The 20,918-nt window shown below is 51.2% G+C and overlaps 1 protein-coding gene across 1 annotated transcript; it reads right to left on the bottom strand.

Annotated features, from left to right (window-relative positions):
* Positions 1-554: 554 nt before the first annotated feature.
* On the bottom strand, positions 555-20,841 carry LOC111160108 (SWI/SNF related, matrix associated, actin dependent regulator of chromatin subfamily c member 2). The gene is given in 31 exon segments (XM_022522953.1): positions 555-1,361; positions 1,912-1,977; positions 2,257-2,340; positions 2,660-2,678; positions 2,680-3,039; positions 4,223-4,357; positions 4,754-4,920; positions 5,002-5,137; positions 5,285-5,349; positions 5,628-5,789; positions 6,025-6,283; positions 6,627-6,689; positions 6,781-6,900; positions 7,133-7,225; positions 7,914-8,067; positions 8,512-8,625; positions 11,499-11,570; positions 11,857-11,987; positions 12,274-12,311; positions 12,430-12,489; positions 13,540-13,664; positions 14,041-14,156; positions 14,262-14,393; positions 14,856-14,931; positions 15,671-15,740; positions 15,967-16,036; positions 16,632-16,724; positions 16,826-16,907; positions 17,356-17,441; positions 18,394-18,513; positions 20,657-20,841. Coding segments are annotated over 31 exon segments (3,456 nt in total). The 5' UTR covers positions 20,768-20,841; the 3' UTR covers positions 555-1,284.
* Positions 20,842-20,918: the final 77 nt, after the last annotated feature.

The following is a 20,918-nucleotide window of genomic DNA, read 5'->3' as shown; positions in this document are numbered from 1 at the left end:
AAAAGAAAAGAAAAAAAAAAGAAAATTTACAGAAAACCTTGAACAGAAGAAAGGTGCCAAGACGCAGAGGAAGAGAAACACGGGGAGGTGAGGAACAAAGGCCTGGTGGGAGGGACCAGGGAGAGCTGGTGGGAGGCCTGGCGTCCCGGCTGCCTTCACGTCAAGGATGAAGAAGGGAAAAGTGGTAGGGGAGGCAGTGGAATCCAGGGAGCAGAGCCAAGCTGCAAGCTGGGGGTAGGCACTACCCTGGGTCGGGCACCCCTCCTCCACTGTCCCCAAGTCCCAGGGAACCCCTAGCTACCAGTCAAGGTTCTGAGGATCTTGGTGGAAGAGGTTAGAGGGGTGACCCACCAAGTAATAAGAAGGAGGTGCTTAAGTGCTTTTTTAAAAACTCAGGTTTTTACAATTCCCCATCTTCTCTAGCTCCCTTCTCCATGTCTTCTAGGAGCCCAGGGACAGGGCCCAGGGAGGAGGAACAGTGCTCTTTTTTCCTCTATTACCTATCACAGGAATCCCCAAAATACGTTTCCCCACCAAATACACATACGCTGACATCAACTACGCAGGTGACTTTTAAAAACACAAAACTGACATTCAGGGGCAAAGGGGTCATCAGCTGAGCTGGGGTGGCCTAAAACAGCGACACTGAGGAGGCAGCAGGAGAGATCAGTAGGAACAGACTGGGGATGGGGTGGCCGAGGGAGTTTGGGAGTTGATTCGGTCACTAACAAGGGGCTGGAGGAGACAGACTCTGCACCCTATTCTATCCCCAGAGCTCTCCCAGAAACCTTAAATCCCCTTTCCTGTCACCTCCCTCCAAAAAAATGGAAATTTTTTTTTTTTTTTTTTTTTTTTTTAGTGGGTGGAGGGAGCTCCAATGTGGCTTTTTTATATCTCTCTACTTCCTTTAAAGGGCTTCGTTTGTTTTGTGTTTTTTTTCATCCATAAAAAATGCAGTAGTTTTGAGGGGTGCACCCTTAAAAGTGGTTAATCAGAACCTTGTATAAACACCTTTCCCCAGCCCTTTCTTTGAGGGCAGCATCCCCATCCTAATCTCTCTCCCAGACATTAGAAATATCTTTTAAACAGAAGTCCTTGAATAATCCGATATAAAAATGCACGCCTCTGCCAGGCATGGTGGGGGTTTTGGAGGGGCAGGAGGAGCTTTCCTTACGTAGTGATGAACTCTCCAGGCTGGGGAAGGGTCCCAGTGGTGGGGAGAGGGCTGTTCCTGGAAACTTGATCTCCATAGGGGGTGAGGGAGAGAGATGTCTGGCTGGCTCCTCACTGTGGAGGTGGCACAGGGGTGACTGTGCCTGGGCTCGGGGCCGTGGGATCTGGAGGCAGGGGGGTACCTGGGTCTGTGGAGAGAAGGAAGAGGAATCAGCCAGGTGGGCAGCAGAGGGGTCCAGACCCAGGCCACCAAAGACAAACAGGACCGGGCACGGCATGCAATGGGTGGGTAGGTGACTGAGGCAGCCTTTCCCCAGCGCTCTCTCCCACCTCACAGCGAGAAAACTGAAACACCCCAAATCTTCCTGCCCCCAAGGGAACTCTCACTACGGGGCGTTTGAACGTGATGGGAACAAGCAAGGGGGTGCCAGTCATCATGCAAACAGGTAGCTGTTTTTCAAGTTTACAACTGAGACGCTGTGCCTTAGGACTCCTCCGTGACCCACCAGTGAAAGGCCCCAACGTCATGTCATCCTAGATGTGGCGGCTGCCAGGGTGGGGAATGGCAGAGGACAGCCAGAGAGGCCCTTCCCCCTGTGTTCTAATTTACCAGAGCGAGCGTTCAAAAAGGATGGTGGAAGTTCTATTACCTAAGCCCTTCCCCTACCTGCCCCCCCTGCCCCGTCCCTCCATGTGGACCCCTCTCCCTCACCCTTCTCCCTCCAGGACCCTTCTCACCTGGCAGTGGGCTGGCACTGGGCAGGAGGTTGCCCTGAACAGCTGCCACAATGGCAGGGCTCTGGGCTGCGGCGGATCCGAGCCCCGGCCCGAGAGGCAAGGAAGATGGCATGGTGGTGGTCGCCGGCAGGTTAGGGTGTAGAGGGTTCGCCATGGACACAGGCAGGTTAGGTGGGGGGAGAGTGCCCGGGGCAAACGGGAGATGGTGGTGATGCCCATGCAGGTTAGGAGGAGGGGGCAGGTTAATACTGATGGAGTCGGCTAGACTACCAAATGGGATGACGGATGGAGCGGGAGGAGGAGGAGGAGGCGGCATGCCGAAAGGCAAACCCAAAGGAGCATTACCCGCCACGCCTGGGTGCCCGCTGCCTGGCACTGCCCCTGGCATCATTGCGGGAGGAGTTTGTTGGTTGGGGAACGGTGAGGGGCCTGGGAACAAAGAGAAGAGAAAGAAGCTGAGAGGCAGAAAATCTCCCTTCTTGACTCACTCGCACAGCCAGGATGCTCTAGCCACGCCCCAGCACCTGTTTGCCTGATGGACTCAGTGGTAAATCCTTGGAACTAAACCTCCAAGGCCTGGCCCTGGGGAGGGACCCCTGTTGGCTCAGGGATGTCACAGAGGTGAGCCCATCTGCAGAAGTCTCTAGTCCTGCCCTGTATCCCTTTCGAGGTGGGAGATAGGAATGTTCACCCAGAGGCCCCCCAACCCCACCCCCGGTCAGCAAGAGTTCCAGAAGCCATCACTTACCATGGGGTCCAGGGGGGGGGTACCCCTGGTGGGACTGCCCCAGGCTGGGGGGCTCCAGCTGGTTGCTGCTGCTGTGGCCCCGCGGCTGACCCTGCCTGCCCAATCTGTTCAGAGGGGCCCAAGCTTCCGGGGGGAGCCCCACCGCCAGCAGGAGCAGGGGCAACAGAGGCTGGAGCCATAGCCAAGCTGTGAACCACAGGTGGCCCAGTGCCTGCAGGTGGGACCGGCTGGGAGCCCGGGGGCAGGGCTGGCGGGGGCTGCTGCTGCTGTTGGTGCATTTGCTGGAAGTGCTGCTGCCGGGCCCTCATCTCTGCATACTTCAGCTGCTCCATATGGAAAGCTTGTCTGTCGGCCAGGAGCTGCTGCCTCTGATACTCCAGCTGCCGGGTCCAAGTGAGTACCGTTACCCATTACCCATGTGCACAAAACCCTGCCCCCTGCTCCGCCCTCCAACACACCCGGTCTCTCCTGGCCAGTACCAGCACCAAATGCAGATGCAGATCTCGTGCTTGGGCTTCCCGGGCCCTGCCCTGTCCTCCCCACAACCCCCAGCACCCGGTCTTCTGGCTGCCCGCATGACTTCTCACTGCAATGGAGTTCACCTAGTGGGAGCCCTTACTCATTCCAGCTCCAGAGCTCTGAATCTGTCGTTTGTTTCTTTTCTTTTTTAAAGATTATACTTATTTATTTGAGAGAGAAGAGCGCACAAGCAGAGGGAGCGGCAGGCAGAGGGAGAGGGAGAAGCAGGCTTCCCCCGGGGCAGGGAGCCCGATGAGGGGCTCAATCCCAGGACCCAGACATCATGACCTGAGCTGAAGGCAGATACTTAACCGACTGAGCCACCCAGGCGCCCCTCTGTCATTATTTCATTTGGAAAATGCCTCCGGTTCCTCTTGTCAACTCATGTTCTTTTCTTCCCTCAAAATTGCCTAAATACTCACCATTCTTAGGAAGCCATCACAGATCAACTTTTTAGCCTCTGAGCTTTGCCTTTATTTACTTATCTCTCAGGACTTTTAATCTGAATTTGTCAGATACCTTAAGCATTCACTGTTTTGGATGCCTCCTTACTGAATATTGGATGTCTCCAATTAAACCGCAGGTTCTGTTAGGATCCCTGTCTTGCATTTCTTTTTATATCATCTCAGAAACAAAATGGTTCAATACTTTGTCCCTCCCATCCCCTTACCAAGTTCATCTTCTGGATCTGAAGCCCCTTCCCTCTCATCATCTGTTAAACCTACTCGATGGCTCAACAAATACTTATTTACTGAAAGTCCACGGTACATCAAACACTGGTCAAGGACCTGGACATGAGGCAATGGAGAAACCAACTAGAATTTCTGCCCCAGGATGTCAACATTCCGTGGGACCTGAGGCTCCAGGTTTCACCAGTGGGCCACTTGTCCTCTACTGTCCAGGGCGAGCGCCTTCTCCTCAGCCATGAAGCCCTGTCACTCTCAGTCTCCTGCCACTGCTGCTCGCCCCCCTCCTAAACCCAGGCCCCGCTGGGTGTCAAGGTGTGGCCCTGGGCTCCACAGGCCCCCAGGGGATGGTACTCACTGCCTCCCGCTCCCGGTCCATGATGGTCTCTAACTCTTCAAAGTGCCGGAGTTTGATCTCCAACTTTTTCATCTGGGTCTCCACCAGCAGGGCCACCAGCGATTTGATCTTCCTCTCCTCCACGGCAGCCAGGTGCTAGGGAAGGCAGAGAGGGCGGCGTGTGAGCGGGAGGGGCCCACTGGAGGTGGGCTGGGAAAGAGCAGTAAGGCGGGGGCTGGCAAGTTTTAAGAAAGAACTGGCTGTGGTCACAACCCACAGAGTAGCAAAGGCTTCACATTCTTAAAAGTACATGAAAAAAAAAAAAAAAGAGAGAGTGAAAAAAGATAAGACAAGGTCAAATAACAAGATGATAAAACCAGGCCTAATGGTAAAAAGCTTCAAATTGCTTAGAGAAGAGATGATCAACTCTCCCTCTCAGATCAAACTGAGAAGGAAACAGGTCAGCGTTATGGAAGCAAGTGGGGAAGGATTTCCCGCAGGGGTCATGAGATCAGAGAAGGTGGTGGCGTCTTCCGGGACCCTAGTCCTCACCTTGGCCTTCACTGCAGCAGCGGCCAGAGCAGCGGCGGCAGCAGTGGACAGATTGCCCTCCCCGATGTCCCGCTCCACCTTCGTCTTCCTCTCCCCCTCTGACTCTACCACATCCTTCAGCACTTCCTCCTGCCCTTCCTTCGGCTCCTTCTCCTTCTCCGCGTCAACTGGGCCAGGAAGAAGGTAGGGTTAGGGCTGCTGCCCACTTCCGTTCCCTGGACACCCAACTACCATGCTGGAAGGCTCACCTATGGGGTCCCCATCGCTCTTCTCTGATTCCTTCTCGCTGTCACCTTGTTTCCCTCTCTCTTCGTCCTTCTTGGGGACCTCACTGGTTTTCTCCTTTGTTTCTTCTTCGGCAGCCCCAACTCCTTCTCGGGGTTCCTGAGGTACCAGTGAAAGAAAAGTAGACGGCATCAGGTTGGCTGGTCCTGGCACAGGGGGCCAGTCTGGGAAGTGACTATGACTCCCCTCCCCACCCTGCCACGCCCGGCCCCTCCACCCTCCCAGCCCAGCTCATTCCTGCTGCACCTTGGGCTCCTTCTTCTCCTCCGTGGCCTGGCCCTCCGCCCGCGCCTCGTCCGTCCCGCTCTCCTCTGGGCCCAGGGGAAAGAGAAAATGGGAAACGTCTGATGCTGAATCTGTCCCCAGATCGCTTTCCCGAAAGCCCACTCTCCTAGCCAAAATCTTAGTGCGAGGGCTAGCAGGGAGCCACAGCCCCTAAGGCAGAGTTCTGGGGAAGATAAAACCCCTGCCAGTTCCCCGCGTTGGTCTTGTGCTCTGAGGACAAGGCGAGGCAGGGATGGCATGGGGTCACCAGGTGGCGGGGGCTCTCGGTCAAAGGGGAGGACTCTGGGAACCCAGCAGGCCTCACCGATCCGCTCAGGCTCGTCAGAGGTAGTTCCCGCGATACCACTGCTCTCCAGACCGAAGGCTGGGTCGGCCTTGCCCGTCACTTTGGCTGCCTCCTCCACTTTCCGAACGTGGGCCTCCACCAAGGCTGTGGGCACTTCTTCCTTCATTTTGGAGAACTCTTCTGCAAGATCCAGAGAGGACAAGGCTGGGGACAGGGGCAGGCAGGCCATTTTGGCTGTCCCTGTGAAAGCTGCCTCAGAAGCCCATCTCTTCCTCTAGGCCAGCATGGAGCTCGACAGGTGCCTGAGCGGACGCCAGCGGCAGACAGTGCCAGTAGGGCAGCCAAACTTGAGGGTCTTTCAAGGTCTGAGTAACCAGCCTTTCAAACCAAAGAGGCCAGGACCCCTCCACATTACCTAGGGCCGACTTCGCAGCAGCAGAGGCGACTCGAGGATCGACGACAGAGGCCAGGAAGGCAACAGTGCTCATAACAGGGTTGCCTGACTGACTGAAGGGGATAGGCTGGTAGGCCAGGGGGCCCAGGGAGGCCTCTGAGTCCTCCAGGTACGGGTCTTCAATGGGAAGACGAAGAAAATGCAAGATGCACTCATCCTGCGTGCGGCTTCCCACGTGCTCTGACACTTTGTTCCAGTCATCTTTGTACATTTCCAGTGCCTGGTGGTAGTGGTGGAGACACAACTTCCTTACTTAGCCACTTTCCTTGAAGGTCAACTCCCCCCATCCTACTAAGGGCAGCGGGCTTCAAAGCTCTCTGTGTTGTGGTATTTGTGGATTCTGCTGGGTCCCAGGGGAATCTCCAAGTAGCACTACGAGAGGATATGGAGTTAATGAAATGGCCCAAATGCCTGGCTTGGAGCTGTTCCCTGGGGCAGGTGCGGCAGGCATTGGGGAAGAGAGAGACTGGGGACGAGATCACGCTCTGCCCACTCACGAGTGCGGCTGGCACCCGGGCCACTTCCGTTTTCAGAGAAAACTCTCCTTTCCTTGCCCCAATTACCTCCAGGAGGAGCAGGGTCTCCTGTTCCGTCCACTCTCGAGTGGCACTGGCCGCAGCTTTACTCTGCAGGAGATACAGGTTTGTCAGAAAGAGGAGCCCGTGACTACTGGAGGGTGAAGGCACCCCTGCCCGGAGTCAGCCCACACCTCTGTACCTTGGAGGGGACGTTCTTCTTCGTGTACATGTCTGTGCGCAGGCCAAAGTTCTGCATGTCTGTCGTTTTCTCTTTGCCCTTGTCAGGGAAGTTGAGCATTTGCTGGGAAGCAGAGGTCTGCTATTTGCGGAGGGGAAAGAAAGAGGTGAGGATGGGTGATCCCGGGAGCCAGGGGCGGACAGAGAGAGAAAACAGACAGAAGGAGCTTCCTTCCCAAAGCCAGGGGCACCCCTGGGTGGAACTTCCTCCCTCACTGCTGTAGCTCCTCTGCTCTCACATCTCTTCTCCCCGGGCAGGGGCCCCCCAATAAAGGGGCAAATAAGAAGCCCAGCGGGGTCTACACCCCACCTACCAGCTCTGGCTTGCCCTTAGCCGTCTCTGGCACCAGGTCATCCAGCTCTTTGCCCTTTCGCCCAGCCTTGGTATCAGCATCAACCTGGCGGCCCTGGGGGACAGAGCTTGGCGTCATGGAGGCTGGGCAGAAAATGACCAGGCCAAGGCCCTGGAGGCCTCAAGACCAAATGCTGGGCGGCTCACAAGCTCTGGGGGCACTCATGCCACTGTTCCGTGTTCCCTTCATGATTAATTAGATCTGTAGTTGGCATGATCCCCATTTATGTTCACATGGAACTTTATACGTTCCCTCAGGAGCTGGACAGTTAGGTTCTAATCCTAGATTTGGTACTCTGTGACCCTGGGCAAGCCACATAATCTGTCTCCGCTTAATTTCTGTAATGTATGGAATGGAGGTGGAAAAAGAAATGGAAGTGATGATAATTATGAGGCAAAAATGAAAAAAATGCTGGAAATGCAACAAAGTTAAAAAATTTCATGCAACTTAATTTTCAGCCATTTTTCTCTATCTGCTCCACGCCCTACACTGGCCTGTCTGCTCCCCAAGGACAAGGAGCATCTCTTCTCCCTCAGCAAGTCCTTGCAGTCTTAGGTACAGAGGCTGAGAGAGGGCGCTAAAAACACGGGGCTGACTCCTGTGGCCCTTTGCATCCCATAGAAAAGGAAGAAGCCTCAAAACACTCCTGAACCATTACCCTAAAAAACCAGAAAAAGAAAAGTCCAAAGAAGCCCAGTTTTTCCCAGCACCCCCACCCCGCCCCCACAGCCCCTCACCCTACCTGCGGGGTCTTCGGCTGCAAAGGCACCAGCCCGGAGGGCGTGTCTGCCAGGACATGGAAGTGAGAGGTGGGCGGAGGCCCCATCGGGGTTGGTCGACTCTCAGCATCCACCTGGTAGTTAATAAGACCCCACTGCTCTAGGAAGGCATGGACCCTGGCAGGAGAGAGGTAGAGACAGGGTCACGTGGGGCTGCCGGAAAGGGACGGGGTGGGGGGCATAAAGTTCCCTCTCCCCAGCCCTCTTCTCTGCCCATACTACTGCCTGGCGAACCCCTAAATGCCAGTGACATCCAGGCGTCCACCTCCAGCCAGGACCTCTCTCCATATCCACCATCTCCAAACATCTCTTCCTGGAGAGTCAGGAAAACTGAACCAGTATCCCTCAATGACACATGCACTCCTCCCTTCTTCCACATGCCAGAGAATGCCACTGCCATTCCCTCAAGTCACATGTGCCCTGAACGTGGACTGTGCCTTTCTCTAGAGGTGTTTTTTTTTTTCCTGCTTGTTCCCCTATGCTCTTTGCTGCCAGCTCTCCTTCTGCCAAGAAGCATCTGTGGCACCTTACGTCCCCCACTCCCCTCAGCTGCAGACCCACCTCATGATGGCACAGACATCCCCGGCCAGGTTCCTGCGGCAGGCGGTGGAGGTAAGATATTCCTGGGGGTTCAGCCGGTATGTGTCAATCATGAAGTTTCGATAAGCCAGGTAGCTTAGGGGAGGCGGGGAGGGAGAGAGAGAAAGAGAGGGAGAGAGATATGAATGAGAGGAAGGAAAGTAAGTCTTCTGAGGACTGAGGGGTAGGAAAGGTGATAAAAGAGAGGATGGTTCCTCCTGTGTGACTAAAGGAAACAGAGTGGGTCACAGGCTGTGGTGAACACGGGGGTCCGCCATGTGCTAGATGCAAGGGGTTCCAACGTTGCCACGTTTGCCTTGATGGAAGTGGGATTCACTTAAGTGAATCATCTCCTGGGCTGTACTTGGGGAAGTTTTTGTCAAACTTTTCAACAGGCAATCAAAAAGCAAGAAAAGGTACCCTTATTTCCAAAGGCAGGTGTTAAGGGGAAGTCTTTATCCATGTATCCGACTGTAGTCAACATGATGTGCTATAAAGAATATATGTTTTGGGGCGCCTGGGTGGCTCAGTGGGTTAAAGCCTCTGCCTTCGGCTCAGGTCATGATCCCAGGGCCCCAGGATCGAGCCCCGCATCAGGCTCTCTGCTCAGCAGGGAGCCTGCTTCCCTTCCTCTCTCTCTGCCTGCCTCTCTGCCTAATTGTGATCTCTGTCAAATAAATGAATAAAATCTTTAAAAAAAAAAAAAGAATATATGTTTTCATTTTTTAAGCCCCATACTTAACAGGGAGCAGGTGTGGAGCTCGCTGAGGGAAAAAAAAAATACAGATATAGATAGATATATATATATATCTATCTATATCTGTATTTTTTTTTTTTAAGATTTTATTTATTTGTCAGGGAGAGAGTGAGCACAGGCAGACAGAATGGCAGGCAGAGGCAGAGGGAGAAGCAGGCTCCCCGCTGAGCAAGGAGACTGATGTGGGACTCGATCCTAGGACACTGGGATCATGACCTGAGCCGAAGGCAGCGGCTCAACCAACTGAGCCACCTAGGCATCCCTATCTGTATTTTTTAATTAGAGAGAGAGCGTGCACAGGTAAGGGGCAGAGGGAGAGAGAATCTTTTTATTGTTTTAAGACTTATTTGAGAGAGTGTGTGTGAGTGGGGGAGGGACAAAGGGAAAGAATCTCAAGCAGGCTCCCCACTAAATGTGGAGCCCAGTGCAGGGCTTGATCCCATGACCCACGAAGTCATGACCTGAGCCAAAATCACTAGTTGACGCTCAACTGACTGAGCCCCCCAGCACCCCAAGGGAGAGAAAGAATCTTAAGCAGGCTCCACACCCAGTGCAGAGCCTGTTGCTGGCCTCAATCTTATGACCCTGAGATCATGACCTGAGCCATAACCAAAATCGGATGCTACCGAGCCACCCAAGCACCCCTAGAATATATATACATGTATATATTTTTAAAAAGATTTTATTTATTTATTTGATAGACAGAGATCTCAAGTAGGGGGAGAGGCAGGCAGAAAGAGAGAGAGGAGGAAGCAGGCTCCCCGCTGAGCAGAGAGCCCAATGTGGGGCTTGATCCCAGAACTCTGGGATCTTGACCTGAGCCGAAGGCAGAGGCTTTAACCCACGAGCCATCCAGGCACCCCGAATACATATTTTGAGGGTAGAAAGATCTAAGTTCAAATCCCAGTTCTACCATGATGTCTTCACGCAAAGTACTTATTAAATTTTTTGAACCATGGTCTCCTAACCTGTAAAGTGGAGTGTCTGCTGAGGAAGAGAAAGACCTGGAAAGATCTAGAACAGTGCCAGGCACATTTCAGCAGCTCAGCAAATAGTAGCTATTGGGTGGTACAGCATACAGTTTGAGAATATGAGCCAGTCTGAAAGATTCAGATCCTGGTTTTTCTACTCACTGTGTGACCTTAATCAAGTGACTTAACCTCTCTCTGCTTCTCTGCTCACTTCCTCTTTGTATCTCAGTTTCCTAATCAGTAAACTGGAGAGGAGAATAGGACCTACCTCTAAAGATGTGAACTACCTCTAAAGATGTAAAGATTAGTCAATGCCTATAAGACACTTAGGATAGTGCCTGGGAGATAGTAAGCTTTCAGGAAATGCAGGCAATTATCACTATTTACTATCTTAACCAAGAGAACAAAGTGTAGAACAATTCTAGATCAGGCCCTGCCTATGCCTGTCACCATGTTATTACTCTTTTCTCCTGGAGAGAGCAAGCTTCTTCATATATACTGCCTTCCCTGGGAAGCAGAGCAGAGAACCATACCACGCTCCAGGGAAAGAAATATGGTGGGAAGGCAAGATGGCCCCAGAGAGGGGAAGCTGAGGAATGGCTGGGAAGCAAGCTCAGGAGATCAACACTTTCTCACCCTTCTCATTACATTTATCCTGGAGCATCCCTAGCCATAGGAGATTCCCAAGACTCATTCAAAGCTAAATAGGTTTCGCTTAAAGCAACACCTTGCCGATGATGAAGACTTCCAAGCCCCAAGCCTGTACGGTACACAACACTTCTCTCCAGAGAGCCTTCTCCATCCCTTAATTCAAAGTTTTGGATCTTCATAGTTCCTCCTCTTATTTTTCTATTAAAACCTACTTTCAGGGACCAGCACGGTCATTTACATTTCAGTCAGAGCTATTATGTATGCGGGGATACCTGTGTTTTGAATATCTTAGTAATGATGTAAGGCTCTGGACTCTGTTGAAACAAATGGAGGCATCAGAGCAGGTACCCATTTTGTACAGAAGACCATGCTTAATGTTGCCCCCAGGCAATCCTAGAGAGCACCCTACTGGGGCCATGGTGCTGGGCTGGGGCTGCCTGTGGACAGAGATCATGTCTTTGCAAGAGGAGCACAGTGGCTGGCTCTTGCAAGGAGCACAAGAAATATTTGCTCAATGGGATATTGCTGGATCAGGAAGGATGATCAGGGACAGGAGGGAGAAAGAATGTTGTGAGCTGAGATTTCCTTACATTTCTGGAGTCTTGGACTTGTTCTTGCCGTTAAAGAACTCAGGGAGAGCCCTCCGCTCAATGGCATGAACACTGCAAAAGAAGACAGAACAGATTCAGAAGGCACTGGTGGAGAGATGGGAGCCTCAGAAGGAAAAGCCTAGATGGGAGGGAGGGAGAACACAGCAGTCGTCCCTTCCTTGGGGAGACCGTCCCCCAGCGGGTGAAGACTCAAAGATACGAGCTTCCCTAAAACCAGTGTTCCCCAGTCTACCCGGCTGATGAAAAAATAACTTATTTGGAGACAGGAAGAGGAACAACATGTTGGCCCCTGGAGGCAGGGCAAAAGAGAAGCAGTGAGGTGTTGGGGTGACAATACCTGTTATAGTCAAACCAGGCGGCGTAGCTGGGAATGATGATGTGGTGGGTTTGCTCGGTCACGTTGTCCTCATGGAGGTCCGGATTCTTCGTCTGCTCCCCCTTATTCCCCGTACTGTTTTCATCCTCATCCTACAAGTACGGAGGCTGCTGGACACTCAGCATTCCCATTATGCCCCTGGCAACCCTCTGCTTCTCCCACACCCCAGGGAAGTGGGCACTAAGGGTGGGTAGGGAATGAAAAGTTACAGGCCCCGGAACATGGAAAGGGTCAGGGTTTTGAGTTTTGAACAACAGCCAGAATTAGTCTAAGGTGGGAAAAGTCCAGGCAGTAGAAAGCTCTGGGTAGAAGGAACTTTATAAGCACAACCCAGAATCCCGTAGAGAGGTAGAGAGGGCCTCTCTAAACTGGCTCCACCTTGCCCGTGGTCTCCATGCTTTCATCCTCCTGCTCATCTGAAAGAGAAAGACGGGGAAACAGGGTTGGAGCCTCCTGACGGGCAGGAGAATCCCACTCTCTGAAAAGCCCCAACGGGCTGGGGGAGGCTGGCAGCTGGGCGCCCCCCATCCTTACCCAGGTCAGTCATGGTGCCTCCTTTGACTGGGGCGGACTCTGAATCCTTCTTAGTGTTGACTGCCAGGAGAGAGAGTCATTTTATCAGACAGGTTCTGCCCAAACCAAGCCCTTATGCCTCTCCACCGTTAACAACTCTAGAGATCTCATCTCCCCTAAAAGTTTCTCCACTGGATCGCAAAAGGTGGTAACTCCCTCTGGGCACAGTCATTCTAGGCCTTGACACTCACTTGCCACTTTCCCTCCTTCCCCCGCCCAAAATTCACTTAACTTTTTTCCTGTAAAGAAGCATCTTCTACTCAATGGAAACTCATAAGGCATTCCTGTCTTTGACAGGCCCCTCTGGTCCCTGTGAGTTCTTAATGGACCGAGACCGAGTCTGACCAAATCCCTGTGCAGAGTTGTGGCTGGATCTTCAACATTTTTTAAAGCAGGAGGCTTCCCTTAACTGAGTCCGTACATGGCAGCTCCGGAGAAAACACGAATACAGAAGAGAGCCGCGTGATTGAAGAGAGCCCTGTGATTGACAACGGGGTGGGAGCCAGAGCTCCTCTCACTCCGTGGCCCCCTCCCCGACCCCTGAAATACACTCCGGGATATTTGCAGCTCGTCCGTGGAATACAGATCATAGTCCCCCTTTGCAACTGTACCACCCTCTAACACTGCAGAGCAATGGTCTCCAAAGTGGGCTTCTCCCATAGGATGCAATACAGGCAGAATACAGGCAAAGAATTGCAGAACTTCTCTTTGTATTTGTATTTTAATCTTATCCTTTACCTTTTCCCACTTTTACGTGACATTTGCATGTGTTTCATAATGTTCCTAAAGTAACGGTACATACATATACGTACAACGGTACGTACATATAACTTGTGCTTCAACACTTTCCTGCTGAGGGTATGTGATCAAAAGCAGTTTGGAGACAACTACCGTCAGGAGCAAAGCACAGGCCACAGCTCCCATATGGATAAAGTCAGAGGACTGTCCATGATGATGAAAATAATTTTAATAACCAGCTAAACTGAAAGGGAAGATCCTCCAGACCTGGAACTGGGCTGGGGAACTCAGCCCTGACAGAATGTAGGTCCCAGGAGCTGGTGTGGCCCATACCTGTTTTAGGCAACGTCACCTCCTCTACGTTGGGGACTGGTGAAGGCTCATCCATGTCCTTTGTCAGGTCTTCTTGCTCCTCCTCTCTGTGGCCACGCTTCGACTTGGTGTAAGGTGTCGAGGGACTGGGAAGGAAAGGAAGTGAAAGATAACCCAGTCATCCTTGGACAGAAAGTCCCTGGAAGTTGACGTTCAAGGGGAGTGAAGCCAGAGAGAACCCCAAATGTGGAGCTAAGCATACACAGAAACCAATCACTACAGAGTACTCGGAAGAGCAAAGGCTTCCACCAGAAGACTAGCTCTCTCTGAGTTCACTAGTGGCTACAACTAGAACTAACAACTGGGGAGCTAAAGAAGACCTCATCTTCCCTCTCAGAACATCCGGGAATCTGGCCTACCCCAGCAAGGGCCAGCTGGGTATGGGAAGGAGTTTGTCCTTCTTTCCTTCAACATGGCATGGAAAGAATGGTGAAGGTGGGGGCAGGGTAGGAGCTGGCATACCCTTTCTTAGCATTTTTCTTCTTAGCTTCTGGAGTTGGTGAAGGAGAGGGGGAGCGCTTCCTCTTCTTATAGTTCCCTCCTTTCTTGTCCCGCCTATCTGAATCTGGGCTGTTCACCTGCGGGTTGGAGAATTGGAGTGAATGTCAGCCAACAAGCCCCACTGAAGACCTATCCCAAGGCTTCAGCTAAGGGACCAGGGAAGAAAGAAAAGAAATTTTCACCTCATCTGTCAGCGTCTTAGCTGAAATCTTCTTTCGGCGGGAGACAGGGTTTTTGTCATCATTTACCTCGTAGTCTTCCTCGTTCATCCATTCATTGAAAGTGTCTGTGTCCAGAATCCACTTTGCATGAACCTGAAGTATAAAGGCAGGCTTTGTTGGAGAGAAGTCTGAAAGCCACGGCTGTCTGGGCACCCTTGACGAAAACCCCAAGGATGTGGCTCTTGAGCTTCACTTCCGAAGAGTGGTCTGGTTCTGGTACTTGTCTTTTTTTTTTTTTTTTTTTTTTAAAGATTTTATTTATTTATTTGACAAAGACAGACATGGTGAGAAAGGGAACACAAGCAGTGGGAGTAGGAGGGAGAAGCAGGCTCCTTCCAGAGCAGGGAGCCTGATGCAGGGCTGGATCCCAGGACCTTAATGACTGAGCCAGCCAAGCACCCCTCGTCTTTAAAAAACAGATTTCTAAGTAATATCCACACACAATGTGGGGCTCGAACTTAAAACCCCAAGTTCAAGAGTCGCACACTCTACCAACTGAGCCTGCCAGGCAACCCCTGGCATAGTTTCTTGGGCCAGGGGACAAGAAGGGCTCACCTTCCTAGGTTTCTCAGGAGTTGGAGCATCTTCCACAGATGCTTCGATTTCACTGGCTGGGATCCACGTGTCGTAACTGCCACGGGAGATTGAGTGTGAAGTGGGATTAACAGGACAGAGTCACAGAAAAGCAAAGTGCAGATCTTTTACCTTTTCCACTTATAAAAAGTATAGGGTTGTTGGGTTCTTTCTTGGTATGCCTATTTTTCCAATTAATATTGATATCCTTTCTTTTTTTTTTTCTTTCTTTTTTTTTTTTTTTTTGGTATTCTTTCCATTATAAAATAATAAAAACAACTCCAAAAAAAGGAAAGAGAAAAGAATCCCCCAACACAACTATTTGGTATGTACTTTTTCCCAGCAAATTTTTCCTGTACAATTTTGTTTTTACATAACTGCAGTGTTATTTTATAATCACACTTTTTGCATTTTATATTTATCTACAAATTATCCATGTGATTTCTTTTTTCCCCCATGTTATTTCTATCACTTTGATGGCTGCATAATAGTCCACTCAGTAGATATGAAAACTGCTGAAGCATTTTCCCACTATTAGACATTTAGACTGCTTCTAACATTTATTGGAGATTATACTGGAATAACCATTTCACATATAAAGCCCCAATTTTTTAGTCTAACCCGCATGGGATAAGTCCAAATGTCTCCCAAGACAGAAAATTCTCATAATAGAGAGGAGGAGAACAAATTAACAATTAAAAATAACCCCAAAAGAGTGTCTGCTTGCTTTGCTAGATGTTCTAAGGCTTCTCAGTCTGGCTCCTATACTTAAACCTGCCCCAGGACCCTGTCCTCACCTGTCAGGATAGTAGCCCCAGTGCAGAAGAACCTGCTTATCCCGCTTCATGACTGGTCGTACCCATTCCTCTGGGGATAGAGACAGAACAAGGAGAGATATAAGCTAAAGGCATACACAGAAAATAACTGTACACAGCTCGTGTTGCAGCCAGAGACCTGGACACAGGAACATAAGGCAGTAGGAGGGCACAGCATCAAAAGGAGAGAGGAGCCCAGGCCCTGTGCAGAGGCTGAATAGTTCCCAACTCCTAGTCTAAGCCGTCCACTGCAGAGGTCAAGAAAACCCAGGTCTCACCTTCTTCCAGGTTCCCTGGGACAGGATACACAACATGGGAGGCATTGTTCTTATCTTCAGTGACTGTTCCCTGGACGCCAGGAGGAAAAGCAGGTAAATAGTCCCCTCGGAAATACTCATGGGTGTAAATAAGCCAAAATAAGACCTAACCACATATCTGCCTTCCTAATCATGTTTTGCTCAGATTGGTATTAAAGTCAGTTTGCATTCTTTAAACACACAGCAGCTGAGAGGCAAAAGGAAGTAGCTAGGATAGTGCTAATAATGAAGAAAAATTAAGAACTAAAAGTTGCTACAGATAATCCTCTGAATACATAATCTGCACATGGGAAATGTGAAGCTGCCTGTCCCCAGCAATGGCATCTATTTGTTATTACAGAGGTCCAGAGTAGATGTTTCATTTCTCTGAAATGAGGCAATCTCTGGCTTTCCTAACCCCCAGGCCAGTGCAGTCTCTAGGAACAGTGATCCAAGCCTGTCAACTGGGAAATGGGAGGAGCGAACTGAGAAAGAGATGCTCAAGGCTTTAACTCTAGTCTCTTTTCAAGTAGACAGAGCCGCCTTTGCAGTAGAAAATATGTCACCCAAAGGGTGGCTTATTGTACTCAAAACATCAGGAAAAGAGTCATGGAGTTTCCAAAACTTCTTCTGACCCACCCACTCACCTGGTGTCTCTTGATAATGTCCTTTAATTTCCCCAGCAGTTTGGGTTCAATTTCTGGGCACAGAAATATGTTAGGTCGAGACAGGCAGTTATTCTGTAGGATGAAGAAACAGATGCAATGAGATCATGGGAAAGGCGTGTTTTGGATTTTCACTGAGGGAAAGGAGATGGACAGGGGAGGTTCTTGACTATTACCTGCACCAAGGACTTCTCAATGGTCATGAACATTTCCACGTTGCGGTCCATGCGTGATGGATTCTGGAAATCGTAACGCCGCCTGGAAAAGAGGCAATAATCTGAGTGATTTAGATCAGGCCCAAGACGAGGTTAGGGTATGTGGCTTTTTAGCATGGGAAATCGGGATGCAATCTTGCTCAAAACTGTTGCCAAAATGGCCTGGGATCTGGGGTTCACTGATCTCAACTCCACGAATCACTTTGTACTTCATCCAAAAGGACAAAGAGAAGCTTGAGATGCCAACCAAAGAATCCCTTTCCCTCTATGACACACACACCAATGCACACACACATGCTTGTTCACTCTTGGAGACTATTTTGGTTCTGTCAGCCACCTTTCTGACCCAGCACATCAAGCCTACTGATCTAGCAAAGTAAGAGACTCACAAGAATATCTACTCATGCTCTCCCACCCCAAGAAAGACCCAGGAAATCAAAAAGGGGGAGTCCCCCTAAATGTTAAGAACCATAGAGAAGAAGACTTCTCACCATCCCTGGTCACTCTTGAATTTGTAGGCAGCTGCAAGTATGTGGCATAGGGAGCCTCCTGCTTTGAAATCTAGGAAACATTTGATCTAAAAATTGAGACAAGGAGGAAGAATGTGAGAGTTATATCCTGAATTCCCTTACTAAGAATCCTTTCACAAAATCCCATGCTGAACTAACCTTGCTCTCAAAGCTGGAATTTTTTTTTTTTTTTTTTTTTTTTTTAAGATTTACCTATTTATTTGAGAGAGGGAGAGAGTGTGCAGAGGGAAGGGGCAGAGGGAAAGGGAGAGAAAGTCTTAAGCTGACTCCTCATTGAACACAGAGCCTGATGCAGGGCTTGATCCCATGACCCTGAGATCACAAACCGAGCTGAAATCAAAAGTTGGAGGCCCAATCGACTGAGCCCTCAAAGCTGGAATTCTTTAACCTCTACGCCATGGTATCACGTGGCCTGGAAAAAGGCACGGGGAGAAACCAGTATTCACAAAGCCCCACCTGTGCCATGTACTTACGGGGTTACCTCACTGACCAGTACAGAAACCCTATAAGGTAGAGATATTAATCCCATCCAGAGATGAAGGAACTTTAAACAGATTCCCCAAGATCACAGAGATACCAAGTGGCAGAGTCAGAATTTGAACACAAGCCTACATAAATCCAAATCTTGTACCCTTTTAACCATGCCATGAGAGTTTCATATATGAGCTTAGACACTCTCAGATAACCTGCTGAATGAAGTTTTGTGGGTTTTTTTTTAAGATTTTAAGCAATCTCTCCACCTAACATGGGGCTCGAATTCACAACCCCCAGATCAAGAGTCGCACGCTCCACCAACTCAGCCAGCCACGCGCCCCTCGTTGCATGAAGTATTATGAAGACAAAGGGAGTGGTAAACTGGGGACTAGGGCAAGCCACTGACAGCCTCACTAGGGGCAGAGATAATAGGCAAGTACCAAATCTCAAAATAGCATGAAATTGACAAAAACCCCACAACCCCCTCTCCAGTTTGGAGATTCATTCCCTGGCATTCGCACTCACCGGCAGTTTCGTGAGCGGTGCATTGCTGACATGTTTGCCAAAAACTTCTTCCTGAAACTGTAGCAACTGTACAACCAGGCTAGACAAGGACTTGTTGGTAGGTGGTTCAGCTTGGATATACTGGGGAAACAGAGGCAAAGGGAAGAAAAGCAAACCCCAGATAAACTGTCCACTATCTCCTTATTTCTTCCCCCAGGGTTCTGGAAGTATCTGGGGTAGGAAAAAATAGTGTCTTCTTCTCCCATATGTCTAGTTTCCATAAAGAAAATGGCAGAAGGGAAGCCCTCTAAGCCCCTCACAGTAAGTTGAAATTCTGCTGCCCCCAACCCAGCCTGCCAGCACTCGGTGCTGGAGGCAAGTGGGGCATCCTACTTTTCAGCTACACTCTGAAATTGGAGTTGAAGGACCCTGATTGCTAGTCAACAGCACTGAGGGCTATAAAATCCTAAAGGTTCGTTAAGTTCAGGCAATGGAAGGAGTGTCTCTGAGACTCTAAACAAGACAACAGTGTATTTCTTGGGAGCAAGTTCTTGGAAGGCCAAGACTCCCCCTAACTTACTAGGGGATTACAGGGGGTTATAGTCTTATCAGACTATAGACTATAGTCTTATTAGACTCACATAGCTTAATAAGAGCGGTGCAAGGAAGTGAGGCAAGGCAAACTAAGAGAATGAGCTTGTGCGTTCTGTTTCTCCTAGGAACTGGAGAATGTCTTTGTAGGCTTTGTAGGCTCTCCTAGAAGGCAAGAACCAAGCTACTACCAGCCTGGTGAGAAAGAGCAAGAAAACATCTCTCCTTTCTGAGGAAACTGTATCTGAGACAGGCAGCCCTGGGCCTTCTTACGCATTTCCATGTTATGCTACCTAGTGTCCTAGCCTCCTGTTCTAATTTAAATCTGAGCCAGGAGGCTAACTTTCTCTTTACCTTTTGACCCCTGTTTCCTCAACCCTAATCACAGAGAAAAGTGCTCCTCTCAGTGGGAGATGTAAAGAGAGCCTTGAAGGAAAAGGTAAACGACAAAGAGCTAAGAACTTGAAAGCTGAATTTGAAAGCTCACAGGCTGTCAATCCCCCCAGGGCTAGAGACTAAGCCCCTAGACTGATCTCCCTTCCAAAAGGTCAAAGGTGGAGGCCTGGGAACCAGAGCCTCACGCTGGGGTATAGGCATACCACAGACCCAACAGCTGTTTGTCAGGATTCTGACCCTCAGAGAGACCTCCGAGATAGGCCAGAACCAGGATCAGGGGGGTGTACTCCTAAACCACCCATCACATTTCTGACAGGCTGGAAAGCTGGGCAGGAAGAACTGGGGAGCTAAGGAAAGCCAGAAAGAGAACCTCTAACTAGGGGTAGTGAAAGGGAAGAGGCAAACCATCTCCACAGAAAAAACCCACGTATAGACATTCCTTTCAACCAGGCCTAAAGACAAAGACAACACCAGGAAGAGGTTTGACAGAAAAGTCAGGTAGGGCTTTTTGAACCCTTTGTTCACTACCTTATTATCTCCAGTTAAAGGCTGGGGGGTTGGAGATTTAAAGCGTGTCTGAGCCTCTGAACCCCAAACCAAAGGCAATGCAAGGCCAGGTGGTCGGATGACTTCATTGTGAAGCTGAGGGATGGTTTAAGAGGTCGCTGCCCAGGAACTGCTATAACCTGGCTCCCAAGGGGTTTTGTTGCCCCTTGGGTGGAGGTGGGGGACGAGCAGTGGAGACAGGTGTGGGGGCTTCTTCAGGCTGATGAGCAGCCAAGGGCCTGCTCTGTGGCTGTTTACCCTCCTGCTTTCATCATCTCTCCGAACATACACAAAGCACTAGGGAGGCCTCAGCCCTGCTGGTACCTGGCTCCGTGGGGAGCTCTGACGGGCACCGTGGCGGGCACGCTGGAGCGGGCGAGGCGGGGGGGGGGCATCAGGCACCCCGTCCACCCTCAGCCGCCTCTCCCGGAAAAGCCCGGAAGGCTCTGGCCCAGGGGAGGGTGGGCGGCTGGCACCGGGACCCGCCGGGCAGTGGAGAAAAACAAGGGGCAGAGGGCGCAGCAGGGAGGGCGGGGGCTGGAATCCCAGGCTGCGGGGGGCGGGGGGGCGGTAAAAGAGGCTGGGGGAGGGGCGCGGGGCGCCGGCGGGCGCCGGCGGGCGCACTGGGGCTGCTCCCGAGGCCGCGGGGGAGGGGCCGCGGGCTGCCCGAGGGTGGGCAGGATTCGGGGGGGCTCCGGGGCCGCGGTCCCTTTGTCCCGCCCCCGGCCCCCGCGCGGCCCTGCCCGCGTACCTTCTTGTAGTTCTTGCCGAGCCAGAGCCTCACGTTGTCGAACTGGGTCACGGTGTCCGCGGCCTCGTAGTACTTCACGTTGGGGCCGCCGTCCTTCTTCCGCACCGCCATCTTCTCGGGCTCGGGCCCCGCCGCCGCCCGCCCCGCTCAGCTCAGCTCCCGCCTCCTCCGCCTCCTCCTCCGCCCGCCTCCCGCCGCCTCCCGCCGCCGCGGCCGCCGCCTCCCGCCGCCTGGGCCGGCCCCGGCCCGCGCAGCGCCCCCT

The sequence above is a fragment of the Enhydra lutris genome, unplaced genomic scaffold (assembly GCF_002288905.1).
Source record: "Enhydra lutris kenyoni isolate GAN:26980312 unplaced genomic scaffold, ASM228890v2 scaffoldscaffold74, whole genome shotgun sequence".
In the NCBI taxonomy this organism is placed as follows: Eukaryota; Metazoa; Chordata; class Mammalia; order Carnivora; family Mustelidae; genus Enhydra; species Enhydra lutris.
This window is presented reverse-complemented; position numbering and strand designations above follow the sequence as displayed.